The 24799-nt window shown below is 48.6% G+C and overlaps 1 protein-coding gene across 4 annotated transcripts in view; it reads left to right on the top strand.

Moving 5' to 3' along the window:
* Positions 1 to 24799, top strand: part of DLGAP5 (DLG associated protein 5) — a 175962-nt gene that overhangs the window by 122048 nt on the left and 29115 nt on the right. For all 4 annotated transcript variants that reach the window (XM_078659842.1, XM_078659841.1, XM_078659840.1 and 1 more), the window contains exon 13: positions 6668 to 6757. In XM_078659842.1, the coding sequence (XP_078515968.1) occupies positions 6668 to 6757 (90 nt within the window). The remainder of the gene's footprint in view (positions 1 to 6667; positions 6758 to 24799) is intronic.

The raw sequence follows: 24799 nt of genomic DNA, 5'->3' as shown, positions 1-24799 counted from the left end.
TTTGTTGCGGTGAGTGTTTTGGGCGAGGGCAGCCTAGCAACACTATACTTCTTGCTACTATTTATGTGCTTGTGATGTTAGCAATTCTCAGCTGGTTAGGGAGGATGAGAGAAAGAAGTAAGAAGACTCACTTGCCATAAAAAATATCTCTTCCAAGAGGTTTGTGCCTTTTGATCATATATGTTCTCCTAAAATAAAATTACTATTTTTACAGATGTTAGATGCACTGAATATGTTGTATCCGTTCTCTCGCAATGAATTATTTTAAATATCTGAAAGAAACAGGTTAGTATTAGATTCCTTACCTTAGAATATCCCCAGGCGTCAGTCTGGATCCGGAAACTTTTGCGTAGCAGTACCCCTGCGCGTCGGTAGGCGTCGTCTGCAGGTGTCCCCTGCGGCTCCGCGTCGTGCGCCGTGATGACGTCGCTGGAGTATATAGACGCCACCGCCGCGCGCTGACGTCAGTTCTTCTTTTTTGCCAGTTAGCGCAGATCCGAAGAGCAGTACTCCGGTCTTTTGACCAAAGTTTTTTGTTACATCTAACTATTTCAGGTGCCGGTAGGATGCCCGGTTTTAAAAGTTGCGACGGGTGCGACCGCCTGATGTCGGTCACCGACCACCATCGACTTTGCCTCCGGTGCCTGGGCGCGGACCACGACGTGGAGTCCTGCGTCGACTGCCGGGCCTTGACGAGTAAGGCTAGACGGGAGCGGTCCCGCAAGCTACTCGAGCTCCGGGTGTCGGCCCCGCGTCGAGAGCGGTCCCGGTCCGGCCGGAGGTCAAGGGAGCGGTCGAGAGAGCGATCGCTGAGCCGCCATGAGCGCTCCGGAAGTCGTCACCATTCCTCCGGTTCCTCAGGTAAGCGACACAAGAAGTCATCATCGTACCCCCGACGCCCGCGTGATGCGGCCGGGGGTTCGGGTGGCCCCACCCCCGCGTGGGTCGCCGACGCCGTCTGCCCCATACCAGTCGGTCCCTGGAGAAGGCGCGTTGCGCGAGGAGATTGAGGAGTTCCTCATGGCTATGAGGGCGCGGTCTCCTCCGGCGCCTGCGGGACCGTCGGTCCCGTCTGGGAGCCCGAGCGGTTCGGGTGCACCTGCCCCGACTCCGCCGGGTGCTCCGGCCTCGACCCCGCTGGCGGCTCCGGCCCCGGCGCCGCTGGGCCCTTCAGGGTCGTCGCCGGCTGGTCAACCGGCCTCTCCGTCGCCGATTCCATCGGGGCAACCCGCGGTGCCGCCTCCGCGCAGCGCCGTGACTCCGCCGTCAGTTCCGGCCGGCGTCGGGGCACCGGCGCCGCGCGGTGCCACCCCCATTCCCTCTTCGACTCCTGACGTGGAGTCGGACCGCCGAGTCCGGGGCCGTTGGGGCCCCTTGGCTCCGAGGAGCCGGTCTATATCGTTGACTCTAACTATGGAGATGAAGACGATTATGGAGAGGGTTGGGAGGGGTCTGAGGACCCTTTGTCACGGGACTGCCAGTACGACGTGGACTGGGCAGGTGACTTGGGTGATGCCAGTGGTCTGGACGAGTCGCCCAACCCTGGGTTTGTCTCGCCTCCCACTGTGGCGTCGGAGGCTGGGGCTGCCTATTCGGTGGTGCTGATGAGGGCTGCCAAGGCCTTGAGCCTTGAGCTCCCCGTCGCAAAGGTGAAGCCTAACATCCTCACCGAGGTATTCAAACCGCAGTCATGCCCACAGGAGCCTCTGCTGCCGTTTAATGACGCCTTGACGGATGTCCTTTTGGGCACATGGTCCAGGCCCGCTTCCGGTTCACCGGTTGATCGGAACGTTGCCAGGCGTCACCGTCCATGTTCGGACGACCCTGCCTTCCTGTCCACCCATCCCTCCCCGGAGAGTCTGGTGATCCAGGCATCCACTTCCCAGTCCGCGTTCCCGACGGCCCTGCCTGATCGGGAATCTAAGCGGTATGACCAGTTTGGCAAGAAGGTCTTCTCGTCTCTGAGTGCAGGACTGCGGTCTTGCAATACCGCATGCCTCTTAGGCCGCTACACCCACTCTCTGTGGGATACGGTCGCGGAGTGTCTGCCGCAATGCCCGCAGGAGGTGCGGGACAAGCTCAGCCAGGCCTTGGTTGAAGGCCGGGACGCGGCGAGGTATTCAATACGGTGTGGTCTTGACACGACCGACTCGCTGGGCAGAGCAATGTCCACGTCGGTGGCGATTCGTCGCCATGCTTGGCTGAGATCCGCCAACTTCTCGCCGGATGTCCAGAATGCCCTGATGGACATGCCATTCGATGGCAGTCGCCTGTTCGGCGACAAAGCGGACAACGCGCTTGAGCGCTTCAAGGACTCCAGGGTCACTGCCAAGTCCTTGGGTCTCTCGACCCAGCGCCAGCAAACGGGTTCGTTTCGCTCCTTTCGTGGCCATGGAAGGGGCGGTCCCACACGTGCTGCCAGCCACGCACCGCAGAGCGCTCCTCAGCGCGGTGGCGGCCGTGGATTCTGCCGTGGTGGCGGTCGGGGACAGCGGCGAGGTCAGTCCACACCTCCCCCCGCAGCAGCCTCCAAATCCTCCTAGTCCGAGCTTTCGGGCCCATGTGACGCCAGTGGGTGGCAGGGTTCGCCATCACCACTCCTGCTGGCGCACTATCACGTCGGACAGGTGGGTGCTGCAGCTCGTCCGAAGGAGCTACTCCCTCCCCTTCGAGACCTCTCCTCCAGCCATGCCACCGCAGAACCACCGTGTGTCGGGGGACCACTTGACACTTCTGCAGGAGGAAGTTACGGCCCTCTTGGCCAAGGGGGCCATCGAGCGCGTTCCTGGGCCAGAAGTAGGGTGTGGTTGCTACTCCCACTACTTTCTGGTACCCAAGAAGGACAAAGGGGGCCTGCGTCCTATCTTGGACCTACGGAACGTCAACGGCTTCCTCCGGAAGGAGAAGTTCAAGATGTTGACTTTGGCTCAGGTCTTGGCTGCTCTAGACCCACAAGACTGGATGGTAGCGTTGGACTTGCAGGATGCGTTTTGTCACATCCCCGTCCTGCCGGCCCACCGGCGTTACCTGCGGTTCACGGTAGGCCATGAGCACTTTCAGTTTGTCGTGCTCCCATTCGGCCTTACCAGCGCCCCACGGGTGTTCACGAAAGTGATGGCGGTGGTCGCAGCTCATCTGCGCCGGTTAGGGGTTTCAGTCTTCCCCTACCTCGACGACTGGTTGTTGAAGGCGGGCTCGCCCCAAACAGTCGTCCACCACCTTCAGATGACGGCAGACCTCCTGCACGAGCTGGGGTTTTCCATCAATGTGCCGAAATCACACCTGTGTCCCTCTCAAAAGCTCCTTTTCATCGGAGCCGTTCTCGACTCGGCGCAGTTTCGGGTTTATCCTCCGGAACGGCGGGTCCGGGATATTCAGGCTCTGATTCCCATCTTTCAGCCGTTGTCCCGGGTTTCGGTCAGGTTGACGCTGCGGCTTCTGGGGCTGATGGCCTCCTGCATCCTTCTGGTGCATCACGCCAGGTGGCGGATGCGGGCTCTGCAGTGGGACCTGAAGTTTCAGTGGGCCCAGCATCAGGGCAACCTGTCCGACCACGTCCTGATCTCGGAGGGCACTGCGAGACAGTTGCAGTGGTGGCTTACGGACCGCGATTGGGTCAGAGGCAGATCCCTCTCCCTTCCCCAACCGGAGCACGTAGTTGTGACGGACGCGTCCCTCCAGGGCTGGGGAGGCCACTTGGGAGAGGCGGAGATCAGAGGCATCTGGTCTCCGGCGGAGTCCCGGCTCCATATCAACATGTTGGAGCTGCGGGCGATTCGCTTAGCACTGAAGGCATTCCTCCCCTTTGTCGACAGGAGTGTAGTGCAGATGTTCACGGACAACACCACCGCCATGTGGTACTGCAACAAACAGGGCGGTGTGGGGTCGTGGACCCTTTGCCAGGAGGCTCTGCGCCTCTGGCAATGGCTGGAACGTCAGGGCGTGACTCTGACGGTTCAACACCTGGCAGGTTCTCTGAACGCCAGGGCGGACGAACTCAGCCGTCGGTGCTCGGTGGATCACGAATGGCGTCTGAACTCTGACGTGGCGAAAGGTCTCTTTCTGCAATGGGGAGAGCCTTGGTTAGATCTATTCGCCACAGAAGAGAATGCGCAATGTCATCAGTTCTGCGCGTTGGAGTTTCCAAGACGGCACTCGCTCGGCGACGCCTTTCAGCGCGAGTGGAGTTGCGGTCTGTTGTACGCCTTTCCGCTATACCACTTCTGCCCAGAGTGCTGAAGAAGATCAGGCGCGACCGGGCCCAAGTTATCCTTGTGGCTCCGGACTGGGCTCGAAGGTACTGGTATCCCGAGCTACTCAGCATGACAGTCGGTCCCTCGATCCGCCTGCCCCTTCAGGAGGACCTTCTGTCGCAGCAGCAGGGGACGGTCCTCCACCCGAACCTGTCCAGTCTCCACCTCCATGCTTGGAGATTGAGCGGCGACAGTTGAGGCCATTTGACTTGCCTCCTGAAGTCTGTGATGTGATTCTGGCAGCCAGGCGTCTCTCCACAAAGTCTGTATACGCCTGCCGGTGGAACAGATTTGTGGCATGGTGCACAGCAAAGGCTGTGGATCCCATTTCTGCCCCTCTTTCCGAGGTTCTCCTCTTCCTTCTTTCCCTTGCCCAGCAGGGCTCTGCTCTGGGCACTATCAAGGGCTACCTTTCTGCCCTTTCCGCCTTCTTAAGGCTACCTGATCAGCCATCTTTATTCAAGTCCCCTATTGTACTGAGATTCTTGAAAGGCATCACGCACATGTATCCACCTGTTCCGTTTGTGATGCCTCAGTGGGACTTGAACCTGGTTCTGACATTCTTGATGTGTGCTCCCTTTGAGCCGCTTCATTCCTGTCCTCTCCGTCTGCTCACTTTAAAGACGGCCTTCCTGGTTGCCATCACCTCTGCCAGGAGAGTGAGTGAGCTCCAGGCTCTTTCTGTCAAACCTCCTTTCTTGTCCGTTCATCCTGACAAGGTGGTTCTTAGGACTAGAGCTTCTTTCCTGCCCAAAGTAGTTTCTGGTTTTCACATCGGGCAGTCCATCACCTTACCCTCCTTCTTCCCGCCTCCGCATCCTTCAAAAGATGAGGAGCGGCTCCATCGTCTGGACCCAAAACGTGCGCTTTCATTTTATATGGATCGCACACGCCAGTTCCGGGTGGATGGCCAACTGTTTGTTGGCTACGTGGGTGAGAAGAAGGGAAGGGCGGTACAGAAACGAACCATCTCGCGGTGGGTCGTCCTGTGCATCAAAGCATGCTACTCTTTGGCTCGGAAGGAGCCTCCTGTTGGGCTGAGGGCCCATTCCACTCGGGCCACGGCGGCTACTACTGCCTTGGGCCGGGGAGTCCCTTTGCAGGACATTTGCCAGGCGGCTACGTGGGCCTCGCTGCACACCTTTGCGAGGCATTACTGCCTGGACAGTCAAGTCCGGAGGGACGGCTTCTTTGGCCGTTCGGTCCTCCAGGATTTTCTGGTGTAGGATTGTATTGGTTCGCAGACCCACCACCGGGGTTGGTATTGCTGGGGTATCTATTCTAAGGTAAGGAATCTAATACTAACCTGTTTCTTTCAGATGAACAAGTTACTTACCTTCGGTAACGATATATCTGTAAGAAACAGTAGTTAGTATTAGATTCCTTACCGCCCCACCCGTCCTCCCCGTTCTGCGAACTGATACCTAGGGTTAAGGACATCCCTTTCAGGGCCCTAGTTTCAAATGGCACCAGTGTTAGTTCTCACATGGCTCTGCGTGTTCTGGCGCGGAAAAGCTGTGTGCAAAGAACTGACGTCAGCGCGCGGAGGCGGCTTCTATATACTCCAGCGACGTCATCACGGCGCACGACGCCGACGACGCGGAGCCGCAGGGGACGCCTGCAGACGACGCCTACCGACGCGCAGGGGTACTGCTACGCAAAAGTTTCCGGATCCAGACTGACGCCTGGGGATATTCTAAGGTAAGGAATCTAATACTAACTACTGTTTCTTACAGATATATCGTTACCGAAGGTAAGTAACTTGTTCGTTCAGTTGGTTAATTTTACTCGCATTTCAATTGTTTTAGCAATTAAGGACTTGTTCACCTATCCAAACATGTATAGTGGTTCTTTCAAATCCTATTTAGAGAAGGGTGTTTCTTCAATTGTGGCTGCTTACGTGCTCATAAGAACCAGTACTTATCTGCTTAAACGATGGAAGTGTGAGTAAAATTGATTGATCTACATGTAACTTGATGTATTGGCGAGACTGAAGCAACTTGTCTAGACGTGTGCAAACCACCCTTTTAAATCTGAAGTTAGTTTGTTTCTAGTAGTTACTGCACCTCACACCAACCTCCAATAAAGAAAACTGAATTCACCAAATAACAGCTAATCCTTTTACTGTGCATTTTGATGGAACAGAAAATCATTACATTCCTTTTGGTTAATTAAAAAAAGACTATTTAAGCAGATTGTGTATTTTTAGACTTGTAAATGTTTACCAACACTAATGAGTATGGGAGAATTAAAACCTAAGTTAAGTTTTTCAGTGGTATCATTTGGTGTTTTCTGGTCTTAACATACTATTTTGTACAGTTTTAAATGTACTTCTAAGGAGTCATTTTAGATAATAGTATTACTGTTGCCATTCATCGTAAATCTAGAAAACCAACATGTATTCCCTTTTACAGATAGAAGATGTACTGAAAAAATTTACAGACCTTGACAGACTTAAGGAAAATGCCTGGCAGCAAGTAAACATCCAAGCTAAAAAGGTTAAGGTGAGCTGCATCTTTTGAAAGATACACCTGAAAGATGGGAGCGTTTTTGACAAATTTAGTCATTTAACGATTACTCTTCTGTGATTTTGTCATAGTATGATTGGTGAAATTGAAATGCGACCATGAAAGTATGAATTTGTTGCTACTCCTGGCCATTAGGGATTGTTATAGGTAAACTGGAATTTGAATCTGGACATTTCAAAATGTGATGTTTTTAGAATGTCTGTCTGTAGTTCTGAGGCAGGAGCAACCCCACCTGGTACATTCCATATGTGGGCAGATGTTAACTAGCTTAACTCCCCTCATCTTGCATGTCTATGGTATTTTTGTAGCACAGAAGGCAGCAGAGCAGTGTACTGGATAAGACTAGCATAAAGTCATGAGTGATTGGAGAGTTAGCTGGATGATGGATAATTAAGGCATTGTCAAGTGCTTATTAAAGAGAAGTCTTCTACTTTCTTATATTGGAGCAGCACTGGGACCTCCCTGATGGATAAAGCAATGTTGTTCCACATGCTGGGTGCAAAGTTGTAAAATGGGCTGTCTTGTTTTTCCTTTTTACGCTACTTAGTCTACGTTCTCATGTGCTGGCTGCAGATGTAGCAAGTCCACCAGAGATGCTGAGCTAGTCCGTAAGATTAATGGTGTTGCCAGTCGCGATGGCTTTGTCATTAAAGCCATTGGTTTTAAAAATGGTGTGGGCCGTCAAGGAATCAATTTTATCAAGATTGGGGGTGATCATATTTATTAAGGCCCTAAGGTGTTTTTGGTTTGTTTGTTTTTTTGCAGTGTTCTCGAGGGTGAAGTTGGTGTTCAGGGTAAATCCAGTGACTTTAGAGTAATGCTTGATCTATTCTGTAGGTGTTCCGATAATGTAGACCGCTAATAATGTGGGTCTGGAATATGGAATGTTATGCTCAACTTATGTGGAGTTGTAATGAATGGCAGGCACCACAGCTATAGAAGAAAAACCTCTATTCTGCACAGTGGAGAAAAAACGGACAACACCAAACGATCCTCACAACGCAGCCTTTTGCCCCAGCGTCTGCCTTTCCATCAGTCCTTCCCATTCTAATCTATATCATGACATAGTCCACAGTCCCAACAAGGAATGTTGTGCTACATACAGACCAGTAGCACAGTAGACGCAACACACCCACACACCCTTGCTCCAGAACAAACAAAAAAACAATGCAGGTCATACAGTGTGTTTCAAAACTAAATTTCTGGAAAGGGATGTTAGAAAAAGAATGAACCAGGGTACGAACTAACGCCTTCCGAACATGGGAGGTAAAAACATAAGATCCGATAATGATCAAATGAGAATGAATAAATCTACTAACCTACATCATGACTAAAGAGTGCATATAAATAACATCATAAAGAAAGTAACATACATTGAAAACCGAAAATATCTACTGACATAGGTTTCTCATTCAAGTGGATGGACTAATTGCTCTCCTGAAAGGTGATTCCAAACATTGAGATTCACCAAGCCTTTTCAATTCACAATACCTCACGATCTTCCCTTCCAAGACATTGACACCAGTATACTTCACCAACCGCGACATGAAACTTACTCCGCCAATCTTTAGTGTCCACTCTTCCTAAATTGGATGTAACTTCAGTGACCATGAAAGGTCCACTTGCAAACCCTGTCATTTAAATACTCACACATTTACTCCATACATGCAGTCAAATCTGCTCTTTTAGTACTCTTGATGTCTCATTATCTTTTTCTGTGTTGCTTTGTTCAAAGGCACTCCCTCCTTGCTCTTTCTCGTCAGCCACTCTGGGTGCATTCTAGTTCTAACCCCCCTCCCTTTTTTTTTATTGGAAAGGAGTCTGGTTAATCATTGTTAGGCGTGTCCCTGTGAATCCACAGTTTCTCTTAAAGCGCTCTTAAAAGGATACTTGCTATGTACTGCTAGTTGTACGCACCCTTTGATCAATCTTTTCATGGTCCTAACGCAACCATTTGCCAGTGGCAAGTAAAGAGACATTCTTAAATGTGTAACCACCATCTTTCTCAAACTCTTGTATAACTAAGGATGTGAATTGCGCTCCTAATATCAGAGATAGCATTAGGAATGCCTTCTCTATCAAATTAATCTTTAAGAAAATCAAGCCCCGTTTGGGTGCTTACAGCACTGACCCAACCAAGTGAAATCCATTTAGAAGTATAATCGCAAACCTTCCAAAGCGCAGTAGACTAAACGGGCCAACAATATCCTTTACCAAGTTACTCCATGGCCTTCCTGGTACATCTACGGGTGACATAAAGCTCTCCTGGACTCTCAAAATCAGCACGTTGGATACCGTTTCTTACCACCAATGCATATGATCCATTTGAGGCTACCAGTAACTTGCTCGCTCCCATGATGCACAAGTTTCCTTTATCCTATGTCTTAGGGTCTTTACAGGCAGCCGAGACAATCAGCTCTCTGATTAAGTCCAAGCCAAGTATACTAAGTGAAAGATAAATCTCTGACCTCTTCGTCCATCGATCCATGATTTGGCTCTCACTCCCTTTGCTGTCAACTAAAATCACCAATGACCTATGGTCTGTCCCTTCTACAAACTGCAACCCCAGTAAATATAATTGTAAATGCTGTATACCCCAAGTGCACTGAAGTGTCTATCTTTCTACTACAGAGTAATTCTCCTATCTTCACTGTCCTAGAGGTGAAAGCCACCACTTTTTCTTCACTATTGTCCTCTGTGACAACCACACCCAAACCTTTTGAACTCTCAACTGTAGTCAAAATGATCCTTTTCAAACGCAGCAAAATGACCCAACGTGGGTAACTACCCAATGCACAATTTAACTTTGAAAGCACTAGCACACTTCAACATAAGCTTCTCCTTTTCTTAAGAACTGCCTTATGGCAAACACTACACTAACTTGCATTTCTCCCTTTTCAGAGACGGGCCTTTACCTTGTAACCTTTCTAACACTTTGACAAATACTCTATCATGATCTTCTTTGGTCCAAAGACTAAAATGCCAGCTTAAAACTCTTGCACTTGGGTAATACCTTCAACAATACATGTTGAAAACATGCTTCAACCAATGCCAAACCAAATGGGTATGCACAAAGCGATATGCTCCCAAAGGTGTACACGCGCAGTCAAGTGTCTGAATTTTTTACCCAGTATTACTTTAAATGCAATGTAAATATCATTCGCACTAACCACCTGCAGATCCTGCAGCAATTATTACTCCTCCAGTGTTGGGCAGTAGTAACCTATCTATCCTTGTTTTTGTTAGTCATTGCATATCCTGATATTTTTCCACTATGTTTGGGTGCCAAAACAACTAGGATGAACCACTTTAAGATTCAGTTTTCCGGTAATACCTGCTTCTAGTAATCCTTGGTGTTCGTTCCTTAATGGACCAAATCATAAGTGAGAACTTGTGAAAGTAGTGAACTACAGTGCTTGCCCCTTCCTTGACTGTTATTTGGTGGTTAAACCCCTTTAATTTTCGCAATGTATCTTTAAGAACTTCAGCAAATGTAATAATTGTCCTAAGCCTCACCCAAGCTACTTGTCAATGCTTGCTCCGGTGTGTTAGGATTGTGCATGGTCCCCAAATCCCTCCGGTGTCTACACCCCGTAAACAATCTTCTTTCTGGGCAACACAAATGTTACACCATGTTTATTTTTCTTTAAAAACGGATCATCATAATTGCGCATCCCATTCAATCAAATTCACTGTGGCACCCTAAACCCTAATGGCCAGTAATGGATTCCAGTAGATCTATACAATCTTTGCCACAAACCCCCTTCCAGATAGTCTCCTACCAAGGTGTACTGTGAACCAGAATCTGCAAGTACAGTGATCTTCTCTCACTATCCCTCCATCCTTTATTAAATTATACTCTGGCGTGATCAATGTTCCGGTATCGCATTCATTTTCATTCAGTTTACATAACACTCAACCATAGTATTCACACCACTTTGAGCCTCTTTAATTTGACGATTAACTTTTTCTTGTTTGCCAACTTGTAATTAACTTCTGCACACCCTTGCAAAATGACCCATCCTGCCCGCATTTCCAACATGTAAAATGTTTTGCATAACAATTACGACTGTTTGCAATGTGTTTGCTGCTGCAACGATAACATTAAATCTTACTGTAATCGCGACTCACTAAGGGCTCTCACTGATCCCTTAATGTTTTAGGCACTACCACTTGAGCCTAATTTCTTTCAAACAATTTGTGGTATGTTCCTCATCTGATCTCTGCAATTTCTTCTTTCAAATTGGAGTTCTTGGCCAAGAACTTCTTTTGAATCCTGACCTTGTTACACCATGCGAACAATTGGTCCCCCTCCATCTAAACTTATTTTTTCTAGGCTGTCATTAAATATTTCTGCCTTCTCCTCCAAGATTGTGGAGTACAACACTTTGCTTCTTAGATGCAGAAAACATTTCCCCTCCTATTGCCACCAAATAGGAGTGTAAAATGTTCTTCCATCTTGCCCACAGTTAAGGGATACTTTCTGGCCTTCTTGCCAGATCGTCCGTCCTTATTTAAGTCACTTGTGATGCGATTTCTGAAAAGGCTCCAACATAGGTTTCCCCCTTGTACTTTTGTGATGCTGCAGTGAGATCATAGTCTGGTCCTTAATTATTTGATGTGCGCTCCGTTCAAGCTTCCTTATTCCTGCCCCTTATGGCTCCTTAGCATTAAGACTGTTTCTCGTCTCATTATCTAGGCATGCATGAGTGAATGAATGAGTAGGGATTTATTGAGCATATGCCCTCCACTATTCGGAGTGCAAAGAGAAAATGGAGTGCAGGAAGATTAGAGGGCAAAGAGCCAGGTCTTGAGTGTTTCTTGTAAAAGGCCCCTCCCCTTCCATTTGACACTTCTGCTAGAAGCTTTTTCTAGGTCTATTGTCCATGGGGGGGAAAGGTTCTCCCCCCTCCCTCTCCTGCTTTAGTGAGGTGGACCCTAGGAACTGTGGTCAAATGGCTGCACAGAGAGTGCAAGTTTCTCTAGGAGATGCAACTGCGTATCCTGGAGGACCGATAACCCGGACCTATGAGGTTTAATGCTCTGAATTAGAAGTGTTTTCAATAAGATATGCAGAGAAATGAGCCAGTCTTAGGAGTCTGAGTGCCAGACGAACAGCTGCATTTTGGACAGTTTGCAATTTCTTCACCAAGCTTTGTGGGAGGCCTGCATAAAGGACTTTGGTGTAATCCAGCCTGGAAATAATCAAGGCCAGGATCACGGTTATCCTCCCAGGCACAGAGAGGAAATGCAGGAATTTTTTTGCCTTACGCAAAAGGCAAAAACGCGTGCCAAATACTGTTAATGTTGGTTGTGCAAGGTCATGTGTTTATCGATCTTAACTCACAAGTTTTTTTACCACAACAACAAGCATGTTAGGCGGAGACTCCTCATCTGGCCAATCTACTTGCAGGTTTAAGTTGAAATGATGTCCAAAACTGAAAACCTCTGTCTTATCGGTGTTACACTTAAGTTGGTTGATATTTATCCAATGAAAAACTGCTGATAGACTGAGCTTAATAGCATCCGGCACAATTGACTTACCGTTCTTGAAGTAAGACGAGCTGTGTCATTAACATGACAGATTATCTTGGCCCCGAAAAACTTGACAAATGCCGCAAGCGGGGGTCCTATAAATGTTGAACATCGTGGAGCTCTCGCCAAATCTTGTGGCACTCCTACTGAGACAATGAATGATGAGGACAGAGCCAACTATCCTCGAGGCTGAGCGCAAATAAACTTTGAAACCACAAGGTTTCTTATCCAAGTTTCGTGGATTTTATTTCCAATATTCATAAACTTCAAATAGAGATTAATGACCTCATATGTCCATCCAATTCCTTTGCATACATAATTACATTCTTATGTAGAGGTGTGCATTATGCCATATCGTTTTTCAATTCACCCAATGCATTTTGGGTCATACAACCTTGACCCTTCGTCAGGGGTCTGAAACAAGGGACAAACAGGACCATATTATTCACTCGGAATATATATATATATAAATAGTGACAAAATCAGCCTGATGTACATGCAGTGACTTCACATGCAATTGGTTGCTATGCGATCGACGCTGAAAATCCGAAGAAAGAATGTGCAAGTCAGGTACCAGAAAAACGTGCTGAAGAAACGAGATACATCACCACTAGAACTGAACCCCTCGTGCAAGTGATGCGCTCTAATTCAAACGTGATTCATGCCATTATCGTGACCAAAATCATACCACAGTACCGGAAATGTAAACGAAAGTGCACAAATAGGTAAACGAAATGTACTCAAACTTACAAGCAAACGGACGCTGGCGCGACTCGAAGCATTCAGTGGAATACCGACCTCCGTAAAAGCGTGCATAACATAGGCTAACGCGCCATCATGTGATCGCGATTTAGACCAATAGAAAGAGTGGCTATCAAAACTAACCCTCATCACGTGATGTGAGTAACGCGACTTCATAACAAAGAAATACGGAGCGCGCCTAGATGCAATTGGTAATGGAACCCTAGTGAATTACAAAGAATAAAGGCACATATAATCCTAAACCAGTAACGAAACAATACAAATGGAACTGATAAACATCATAACGCCAATACCTGACAATGTGAAAACAATGCACAGTAAAATGCATAAATCAATGCATATATCATGGGGATCAGTGTTATTCAGAAACCAGTGCTAATATATATCAGATCATAAAAAGCATGAGTGTTCAACACGATCATTCAAACCAATTGGGTGATTAGAGTTCAATTTTTTGATCCAGTAAAATTCCGCTCTTAGTCTTTGCTTAACTGGATCCAGGTCTTGGCGTTGCGAGATAGTCTCGAGAACCATGAATTTTAATTGGGAAATTTGGTGACCAGCTTCTTTCCAATGACAAGCTAAGGAAGATTTCTTGTTCTCAAGTCTAATGTTGCTTTTGTGTTCCGTTATACGGACTTTCAGTTTGTCCCACATATATTTTGCCGCATGGGCATTTAATGCAATAAATGGAATTAGTTGTGTCACAGGTGCTGGAATGTTGCAGTTCAATAGGATGACCTTTAGTTGGATGCATGAACATTTTACCAGTCATTACATTGTTGCAGTGTGTGCAGTTTAAACATTTCAACATGCCCTTCCATATTTGTTTGTCCTTAGTTGGTGTGTTCAGAAGCTCTCTTAGATTTTTTGATCTTTGGAATGCAAATGTGACTTTGTCGCAATATAACTTATTCAAATCAGGTTCAGTTTGTATTAAATGCCAGTGTTTATTCACAATGCGCTTTATTTTACACGAATCTGTAGAATGTTTCAACACACATACTGTTTTCAGTTCCGTACTTTTAGCTTTGGGTACTAATAGGATGTCTCTACTGATGTTGTCAACTTTTTTCAAAGCGGTTTGCAAGATATCTGGAGGATATCCTCTGTGTTCATACTTCTGCGTTTGTTACTTGAACGAGAGTTGTAGATCCTCTTCACTTGACGTGATTCTCTCTAGTCTGATATATTGCGAAGTTGGAAAATGTTTTTTTAATGCATCAGGATGGAAACTTTGAAAAGCGAGGCTGGCATTTCTGTCAGTGGGTTTTTGGAAAACTTTGGTTTTGATTTCATTAACCAACATGACTTGTACATCCAGAAATGCTATTGATTCTTGAGAAGTAGTATGTGTAAACTTAATCCTTTCATTGTGAGAGTTGAGTGCCTCTATATTCAGTTCCAATTGTTCTTTAGATCCTCGCCAAATTAGGAAAATGTCATCAATATATCGCTTGAAGAGGATTATCCCTTCGGTCCAAGTGCAGTTGCTTAAAATATAGTCTGTCTCAAAATTATGCATGAAAATATTCGCGTATGAGGGGGCCCCCCCAAAACCCATTGAGGTCCCGTTTGCTTGGTTGAAGAACTGGCCTTTCCATTCGAAATAACTATGGTATAATGCGAATTGCATTAATTCCAAGATCAAGACTTTTTGGTACTCCTCCAAATCACTGTTCAATAAACACCATTCCAGTGCTTCAATGCCCTCCTTGTGTGGGATGGAAGTATACAACGCGATGACGTCAATGGTGCAAAGCCAATATGTACCCTCTTGCTGTAGAACAACAGATCGCAACATGTTCAAGAAAGCTGTCGTGTCCTTAATGAATGTCTCACCGTTTTGTACCAACGGTTGTAAAAATTTGTCAATGAATTTACCAATTGGTTCCGAGATGGACCCACACGCCGAGACGATGGGTCTGAATGGAGGGTTGGTGAGATCCTTGTGGATCTTGGGCAACATATATAGTCGCGGTCTTCTGAGATGTTTCAAATTGAAGAAAGCATATGTTTTTTGACTGATCCACTTCATGGCTGAAGCGTGATCCAATATTTGTTGCAAAACAAGTTGATATTCATGTGTGGGATCTCCTTCCAATGGTAGATAAATTTCATGGTTATGCACATGGTTATCAACACTCCTTGTGTAGAATTCAGTATCCATAACAATCAGAGCACCGCCCTTATCTGCTTTTTGAAAGGTGAGGTTTTTGTCTTGACTCAAATTTTTAAGTGTGTTCCACTCTTTGGTTGATAAGTTCGATTTGTTAGGTTTTCTGAAAGGAATTTTCTGTACTTCTGACATGACCGTTCTTTCAAACGCTTCTAATGTTTTGTGCGATGTAGGTGCGCAAAATGTACTGGGTGGTTTAATCCCATGATTCAGATGTTGAGGTTTGGTCACTATCCTTGAAAAAATATCTTAATTTCAAATTTCTGAAGAATTTGAAAAGAGCAATTTGTCTCACCAGGATTAGATCTATAGGTAGGTACGAAAGTAGTGCCTTTGTTCAGAAGCTGAATTTGTGCTTTAGTGAGTTGTTTTGATGAAATGTTTATCACTAAATTGTTTTCTGCAACTGGCTCCTGGTCCTTTTGGCTATCTCCTCTTCTGTTTCTTTTTGCCCTTCTTGTTCTTGACTTCTTGTCGGGGGAGCGTTTGCTGCCGGACTTATGGCTAAAAAAGACGGTTGTTGTGAGGTAATTTGACTGGTGGATGGTTTAGTGATTTGCGTGAGACTGATGCTGACAGGTGGTCTGGATTGTGCAATCTCGGAATCGGACACTACACTTTCATCTGAAGATGCTGTAACAGGTTTACGGGATTGTTGCTGAGTTTGCCATTTCTTCTGGTTATAGATTTCCGCCCAGGTATACACCTCTTCTAACTTGTAATCCAAAGTGTCACGACGATATTTCCGTAACTTTCTTTCATTAACCTCTTTGGCGTAGCGGTCTAACTTTTGATTGATGTCCTCCAATGTTTTATCAAGATCTGGGATTTTGTTCATTTCTGCTTTTAGGGCGTTGATTTCTTCTTCGATCTCAAGAAGAACCTTTGAGAGTTCCTCGACTATCAATAGAATCAAATCCAAGGAACATTTATTTAATATTTGATACAATTTTTCGAGAAATGTCTTACTGTTTTTACAGAGCATTGGTTTGAGAGCTATCCTGAGTCCCCTACTGAGACACCACGCTGCCTGACGAAAAAGGGACCAGCCAGACTTCCTGACCGGTCTTTGAGGAAAGATTTATTCCAATCCATGCAGTACCTCTAATTCCTATATCTGAGTAAAAGTAGTTGACTGATTTAGCAATACCAGGATTCTTTCCTCCTGCGTCTAGCATGTTTTTAAGCAGCACAGGCTTCCAAAAGAGCAGTCTGTGCTGAATTTTGGCCTCAACCCAGATTGACTGTGGCGTAGCAGCTCATTTGATTCTATATAGTTAGACAGCTGCCTTCCAACAAACTTTTCTACAAGTTGAGTTGGGTCTGTAATTGCATGAAATATTGGGGTTTTTAAGAAGGGGTAACAATTTGGCATGTTTTTCAACTGGAATAAACTATGGTGGTTCCGAATTACCTATTTATCCGGAAATTCCTCACTGGGCTAATGGTGTCCACTTCAGATCTAAAAGAAAGGGAGGGCAGGAATTGGAGAGGAAGCCTGATTTAAGGATTAATATGGATGCTCTGGTGGCTGCCATAGAGATGGAGTTAAGAGGAAAGGGAACAGGACACAATATTTGGAGTCCTAGCTGGAATCAAAGGACCGGCTCCTGAATATTCTGGTATGGTTCAGCTTTTCAGGATTTCCTGTAGTTTTATTATGAAAAACGAGGCTACTTGTTAACAACACTTGGCTGAAGAAATCTTGCTTCTGCGGCATGCAACCGGATTTCAGAAATGTTTTACTATTTTGAAAACGTTTCTAGGTTTGTTTTCTGACCTTTCAATCCTACTCTCGTAGAACTCCCTTTTGGTGAAATTGATCAGGGCTGAGTAATTCTTAAGTTCCTTTTTCTCCTTGGCTCTATCCTCCATGCTATAATTGTACACCAGGTTCCTCCATGTTTTAAATGTTTTTTCTTCTGTTTCACGATATTATTAAATCTGGGACTAAAGACCTTATTTTGCCTGGCATATGTCCAGGCAGGTGGTGGGGGGGGCAATTTTTCCTCATGGCGTGTCATTGAGCTTTAGGCTCTTTGTTTAATCCACCATACACAGTCTTCTTCCCAGACAAACTGATTGTGCGAAGTCTGGCATCCTTTCTGACTAAAGTTAACTCCGCTGCTGTGGGTATGCTCTGCCTCACCCCTTGAAGGAGAAACCACTCCATCACTTGGATCCCAAGAGAGCATTAAGTTTCTAAATTGTGTACAAGAGCACTGGGTCGACGGGGGCCAGCAACGTAGACGGACGTGTTGCTGTAAAGCTTCGTCCCGTCTCCCTTCTCTGGCCTCATCTATCCGCATATGCCTGAATTGGAGGGGTTTGCTGCCAGCTGAAACTACTCCGGAGACTACCCCGATGTCTCGGTAAAGAAACTGAGGGATAGCTGCCGGAGAAAACCTAGACACACCTTCCTACCTAAACTCTTGCTGCGAGTCGCTCCAGGGCATTGGGAGCAGCAAGGTACATGGCGCCGGAGATTGACTACTCCGCCTTGGCACCGACGCCCCCTGCGGCACGTCTCGCTACACCGTCCATCTCCAGTGACGGACGGGTTAATCGGAGTGGACGACATCAGGAGGCGATGCAGTGAGCGCCCTGCCTGACATTAAGGGTGAATCCTGCTGATCATGGGACTGCCGGATGCAAAGCGGCGGAACCAGCCGGGGGTTTGACTCTGCCCACGAGGCCGGGGGTTTGACTCTGCCCACGAGGCCGGGGGTTTGACTCTGCCCAGGAGGCCTCGCCAGGGGAAATGTGGCTGCAATAACTGAGAAGCTGCGAAATGCTTCGAGGTGCCCTGACTACTCCGGGGAGACCATGCTGTGGAGGAGTGTGGTGGAGGGGCTCCATTCCAGAGACAGGACCGATATTTTATCCTGCTACTGCGCTGGGTTATGGAGAGGTGCTGGGCCTCCTGACCTACCTGGAACCGGCAACTACCCCTGCGTCTGTGCCTGGGCGGCTGAATGGGAGCCCTTTACCGTGACTGCTCTGCCCCGAATAACTGTAATGGGGTACCTTCATGAACTTGCGTGGTGGCGGCGCACAATTTATTCATATCGGCGCCTGTGGCGCGGCGGCTTGGTCACCCTGCTGAGCACTGCCTAAAGAGTAAAAGTCGGGCCTGTTGCAGCAGTCTGGGGCACAGCGTGCATTGGGAGAGTGGGGATCGCTTAGTGGACTCCAGGGTGAGTTATGCTGGTGTTACCCTATAAGCGAGCGTCCTGCTTTGCGTGATCTGCCGCACCGCATGCTCCTCTACTCCGTCTTCCTACTAGTGATGCTGTGGGTTGGTGACTGCCTGCACATTGAGGCCTATCGCGCCTGGCGTGCCCTACCTCCCTCGATTGCGGCACTGGGACTCTGGGTGATGAAACCCACCTAGCTACTTCTGTGTCGAGGTTCTTGCGGCATATGTTACGAGCAGTGCGGATGAGACCCGTACGCCCTGCCTGCTTGATCCTGGGCTCCGACTATTGTGAACAGTGGGTGAGGATCCCGGTAATTGCTCCCAAGGTACCGGAGACATGAGACGCCCGGCTTTGAGCTCACTGCCTGTTGCCCCATGTGGGGGTCGAACGAAGGTTGGCACTGGGGGTGCGGTGGCCCCTCACCCTCCAACTCGTGCGCAAGCGGACAGGATGGCAGAGGCGTAGACGGCAGACCCCATGGTGAATAAACTTGACGCAGTGCTGGCAGCTGTTGAGCAGCTCGGAGAGACGATAAAGCAAATCCGCACGTCTCTGGAAGGCAAAATTGATAAAGTGGCACTTGATCTCACGCTGCTGCACGCGGATCACCGGAAACTTGCAGACCCCACTAGTGCCACGGAAGGGGAAATCGCGGAGGTTTTTCTGCCAGTGTCAACGGCGAGAAGCACACCCGTGACCTATTGAATAGTGTGCAACTCCTGGGGGACAGGGCAGAAGATGCTGAAGGCAGGGCCCTTTTCAATAATGTACGCGCCGTGGGCCTTCCGGAGGTAGTGGAAGGAAGAAACGCAGGTAATGAGTAATGCGGAAGACTGGATTCGATTGGTGTTGCCTGGCAAAGCCCTGTCTCCACACTTCGTTGTTGAAAGCGCGCACAAGGTGCCTGTCAAGCCCCCTGCCTCGAACGCGAGGCCGTTCTTAATCCGCTTATTAAACTACAGAGACAGATGCCATACTCCAGGAAACTCGGAAATTGCAAGAAATACAAGTGGACAATCTCAAAGTTATGATGTTCCTGGACTACACCTTCCAAGTCCAGAAACAGAGACACTCTTATTTGGCGGTGAAGAGGCGTTGTGAAGAGGCGTTTGCGGCAATGTGGTCTTAAGTATTTGGTTTCCTGCGAAGCTGAGAGTCTTCGCAAATGACAAGACCCATTTCTTCACCACTCCGGAAAGTGTGGAGGAGTGGCTGGATTCTAATAATTAATCATAAAGTAGACTGGAGGCACTGCCAGAGACTACCCTACAGCGTCGCTGGAGAAGACTGAGGAAATCGCAGTCCTCGACCCAGAGGCCTCTGGCTTAACACCAGAGTTGATACTAAGTGGTCCACTCGAGGCAGTTCAAGCAGTGGTGAACATTAGTGGATCGCTGGAGGGGGAATCCAGTTCGGGCTCTGACCAACGGGGGCCGTATTGTATTATTTCTCGAACCTTCCACTTTACATTCCACCCAAGACTTTGAGAGAACTGGAATGGCTTCCAGTTATTATGGAACAAGGGGAGACCGTGAGTTGCTCTGTGGAAACTGTACGCACCCATTAGTCCAGTAGGGGGAACGGTATCACATGTAGTGCACTGGCTGGTGGATGCACTACTTATGCATACGTTGAAGCCGCTGCAACGTCTCGGAGTAAGATGGGAGACAGAGGCCGGCCCTGGACTGATAAGGAATGGGAGGTCATATTAGCGGGTGCCAGAAACATACCAAGGAACTCTAGGTTCAAACTTATACAAACATATATCATACAGAGGGCATATCTCTCGCCTGACATGATAAATAGATATTTCCATACTGCCGCCTCTGCATGCCCACGCTGCAAACATCCTGCGCTGACCTACATCATATGCTGTGGGCCTGTACATCCCTTCAACATTACTTGCAGGAGGTAGTCTCAGTTCTAGCTTCATGCACAGGCACATCGTTACCATTGTCATGGGAAGTCTGCATACTAGGGCTTTATGCCAGGTCTAAAAAGAATACGGTCCCCTCGAGGTTCCAAGATTTAGGTCTAATCACAGCAAAACGCTTAATAACTAAGAAATGGAAAAATGCAAACCCTCCGGAAACGCTTAGTTGGAGGCGTTCCCTCACAATATGGGCACAGGTGGAAAGCACGGTGCTGCACAGAGAGGAAACAGCTGGGCTCTGCAAATTTCCCATCGCGCAAAGCTGGGATGCCTTATTCATTGCCTTACAGGCAAGCCATGCACCGGAAGCAAATAATTCCCAAACTGCTGACTCTGGCTTGGCAAACGAATTCCTTATTACTTAATTTAGCTCCACGGGTACGCTTCGCCATACATGGAGCAGCACACTATTGCACCCCTAGACCATTGTAGATGATTACTTATGCCCCTTCCGTTTTCAGAAGCAGAGGTCTTCTTCGCTAGTTGAATATTATGCCTCACTATGCTCTGATCCAACCCTCGATTTAGATATATTGTTCAAGTGGCTAAATACCAATGACCCAACTTTGTACCCTTTGATTCGGTTTGCAATTTTACAGATGGCAGGTATGTTTCCTTTTGTATATTATACGTTTCAGCTAAGGTTGTGTACTTTGGAAAAGGTCTTATTGGTACTCTTCAGTGTCCACTACCTGCATCCTAGCAACCGGTCCTCGGAAGCTTGTTTCCGGTCCAGGGAAGGCATGGCTTGGCAGTTCGGGCAGGACTGTTCCCATGAGGCACAGTTTCAGACTGATTTGCATATAGCCATGTCTGAACTGGGGTGACAGAGTGGGCTAAAGAACGGTGATGGGTCAAACCCAGATCTTTTGACTGGGTGTGAATGTTTGATTGGTTCAGATGCTCCGTCCATCACCACCCCCTTTTGTACCGTTTTAAGCTTCTATCCCTGCATTAGCATGTGGCGAGCCTGTCCTTGACATATGCTAGGCAGCTACATGGGCAGTTCTCCATACGTTTATTACGTATTGTCATCTGTTCACCAGGAGGGGGACTTTGCCTGCAGGACTTTGAGTAGTTGATTCACATACCCGCCTTCAAAAGGTACTGCTTTGGTATCTATTCAATAGGTAAGGAATCTGCAGCTAGAAGTCGCTATCCGAAGCACAACTTTATTAGCTTTGGTAATGCTCGGTCTGATAGACTATCTAGATTGAACAGATTTTTATTAAGTTTTGTCAAACATCTTACATATAGATAGCAGAAGCAGGTTTACGTCAGTACAGCATAATTCCAGTATAATGTAACATTATCCCGCATCCCCTGTTGCTCTCTACATCCCTGTCTCCCCTCCCCCACTACTCCCACCCCCCCCTAATCAGTGTGCCTCCACCACCCTCCCCTATAGCGTAATATAAACCTTTGTGCTGCATCACCCAACTCCTCCGAAGATAGCCATTAACATAGTCATCAAAAGTTCGATGATCCAAATAACATGGAAAACATAGCATATGGTCCCAGTAATCTGTCATTCGTTTTTCACAGGTGTGTAGCCCATCATATGTACTGGAGTACCTTGGCCTAGCCATCATCGCCTCCCGCAGATACCCCCGCTCCCCCCGCATCGGGTTCAAGTGTCTGATCCACTGGCGTCGCCATCCCCTCCTCCTCACTAGCCTCTATTGTCGATTGAAGGTCCGCTACTAGTGCACCCCACGCCCTGGCCGCTTCCAGCACTTTATCGTTAGAAGTGCGTCTGGCTAATTGCATTCTAAGAGTCCCTTCACTATTTGCCCATTGTTGGAAACTCCCCCGCCATCTAAGATAGCTTGGGGCCCCCCCTAGACTTCCAGTGCATAGTGAGTTCCCGCTTAGCCATAATCAACCCCAAGTCAAGGAATTTACTTGTAATTTTAGTGGCTGGTGTGTGTGGAAACCAGAGTAAAGGGCAGGTCCCCATATTCACTTCAACTTGACGCCCCGTGACCTCATTCAAACACGCCATAACATCAGTCCAGTACGTGCCCAGTCCCGCACAGGACCAAAACATATGGCCAAAGCCGGCTCCTTCCACGGCGCATCGAGGGCACGCTGAATGAGCCCCCCCAAAGATCTGCTGTATTTTGACCGGCGACCAGTAAGCCCTGTGTAGCGTAAAATATTGGACCAGCTGGAACCGAACATTGCGCGTGCCCTTCCAGGCTCGCCGTACGAGCTGTTGCCAGGTCACCTCCGGTATCGGTTGGCCGAGGTCCTCCTCCCAGCGTTCCCTCAACCGATCTAAGGGTGGTGGTGTCCCTCCAGTGCCAATCTCCTGTATAAACAGGAGATAGCCTTGAAAGTGCCAGCAGCCATCGTAACATATTGACAGCCCAATGATGTGGGCGGCTCTGCCTGACCGGTCTTCCAGTGTTTCTGTATTCCCGACACCAAGGCTGTATGTAACAGAAAATCACCCCTCGGTAAATCAATGGCGCTCTGCAGTTGGGGGAACGGCAGTAAAGTACCATCCCTATACAGGTCTCCTATCATGTGGACACCACGTTCTTCCCAGCCCGCTAGTGCTGACCAATCCCCGCCATGAGGGAGGGCAGAGCAAATGCCCAGAGGGATCTCCGGGGCAAATGGGGTGGGAATTCCCACCCGTTTCTGGCTACGCAGCCAGCATCGGCCAAGGGTGCGTTCCTCAAGAGTGAGCTGGTCCAACCGGAGCCCCTGCTGGAGCACTATGTAGGACAAGATATGGCGCTGAATAACTCTACCCTGTGGACCGTCCGGGCCTCTAAACTCCCGTGCTACAGCCTGCGTGAGCCATTGCAGCTGCGCTGCCAGGTAGTACCATTCAAAATCAGGCACCGCCAGACCTCCTTCCTCCCGCGATCTGAGCAGGGTGTTCAGGGCCACACGTCTCCTACCGGAGCCCTAAATTAACCCTATCACCATCGACCGCAGCATCCGATAAAAGGAAGCCGGAATCCATACCGGTAGTGTGCGAAAAAAATAAAGCAGCCGCGGGAGGGCCACCATCTTTAACAGCGCAATTCGTCCGGCCACGGAGAGCGGAAGGGTACGCCAAAACCCCATGCTGCCCCTAATGCCCCTTAGTGCTTTGCCCACATTCCCCTCATAGAGGAGCGAATGAGTGTGGTAAATGTTAACACCAAGGTACGGCAAGCACTCAGATTCCCAGCGCAGTCCCCCCCAACTCTGCGGGCCGGACGCACCGCGGCGTCAGCGGGAACAAACAGGTCTTGGACCAGTTAACATGTAGTCCCGACAGCTCGCCAAACTCCCGGAGGAGGACCCGTGCGCTCTCACCGAGGTCTCCACGTCGGCCAGATACAGCAAGAGGTCGTCTGCATACAGGGAGATATAATGTAGGTCGCCGTGCAGCAGCACACCCCTAAAATACTGTCCCTGCCGGGCTCGTGCCGCTAGAGGCTCGATCGCCAACGCGAAGAGGAACGGAGGCAAGGAACAACCCTGTCGGGTGCCTCGCACCACTGGGCGCACCGCCGATACCGAGCGACCCATACGGACCTTGGCGGTGGCGGAGTCATACAGCAGCCGCGTCCAACGGACAAAGCCATCTCCTAATCCGAACCTACGAAGCACACAAAACAGATACAACCATTCCACACTATCGAACGCTTTTTCGATATCCACCGACAGCACTGCCGCGCCAGGTGGGCCCTCTCCCTCGATATCCATGACCCGTATCAATCGCCGTATGCATGTTGAGGTGTTCCGCGCGGGGATGAAGCCCGACTGATCCGAATGCACCAGCGTACGCATGTGCACTGACAGCCGCGCGGCCAAGATCTTGCTCAGCACCTTACAATCCACAGTGAGCATCGAGAGCACTATGAGCCCCTCTCTGGCAGACGAAGGAAGCCTGCCCAGTTCCCAGGTGTCACTATACATCTGGTGTAGTTGAGTTGCCAGGAGGTCAATGTACGAGGCGTAAAATTCCACCGGTAGGCCGTCGGCCCCCGGTGTCTTTTTCCTGGCCATGTGTTTGACCGCTGCCCTAATCTCCCCTAATGATATAGCAGCGCCCAACGCGTCCCCTTGCTCCGAGTCTAATTGCGGCAACTGCGCCTCCGTTAAGAAGGCATCCAAGCCAGCTGGAGGTACCCTCAACCTGCTCCGGTAGAGCTCCGTGTAATAATCCAGGAATTGTGCATTAATTTCCTTCTGCGAATGAACCAGGTCTCCCGTGGGCGTGACCAGCGACAATATCAGCGTGCCCCTAGCGTGCGGATTGGCCAGCCACGCCAGCAGCGTACCCACCCGATCCCTCTCAGCGTGTGCCCGGACCATGTACTCCCTATAGTCAAGGCAGCGAAGCCTCTCAACATGCGCAGCCACCCGTTCCCGAGCGGCCAGCACTTCCTCTTTGCTGCTCC

The sequence above is a fragment of the Lissotriton helveticus genome, chromosome 9 (assembly GCF_964261635.1).
Source record: "Lissotriton helveticus chromosome 9, aLisHel1.1, whole genome shotgun sequence".
Taxonomy (NCBI): domain Eukaryota; kingdom Metazoa; phylum Chordata; class Amphibia; order Caudata; family Salamandridae; genus Lissotriton; species Lissotriton helveticus.
This window is presented reverse-complemented; position numbering and strand designations above follow the sequence as displayed.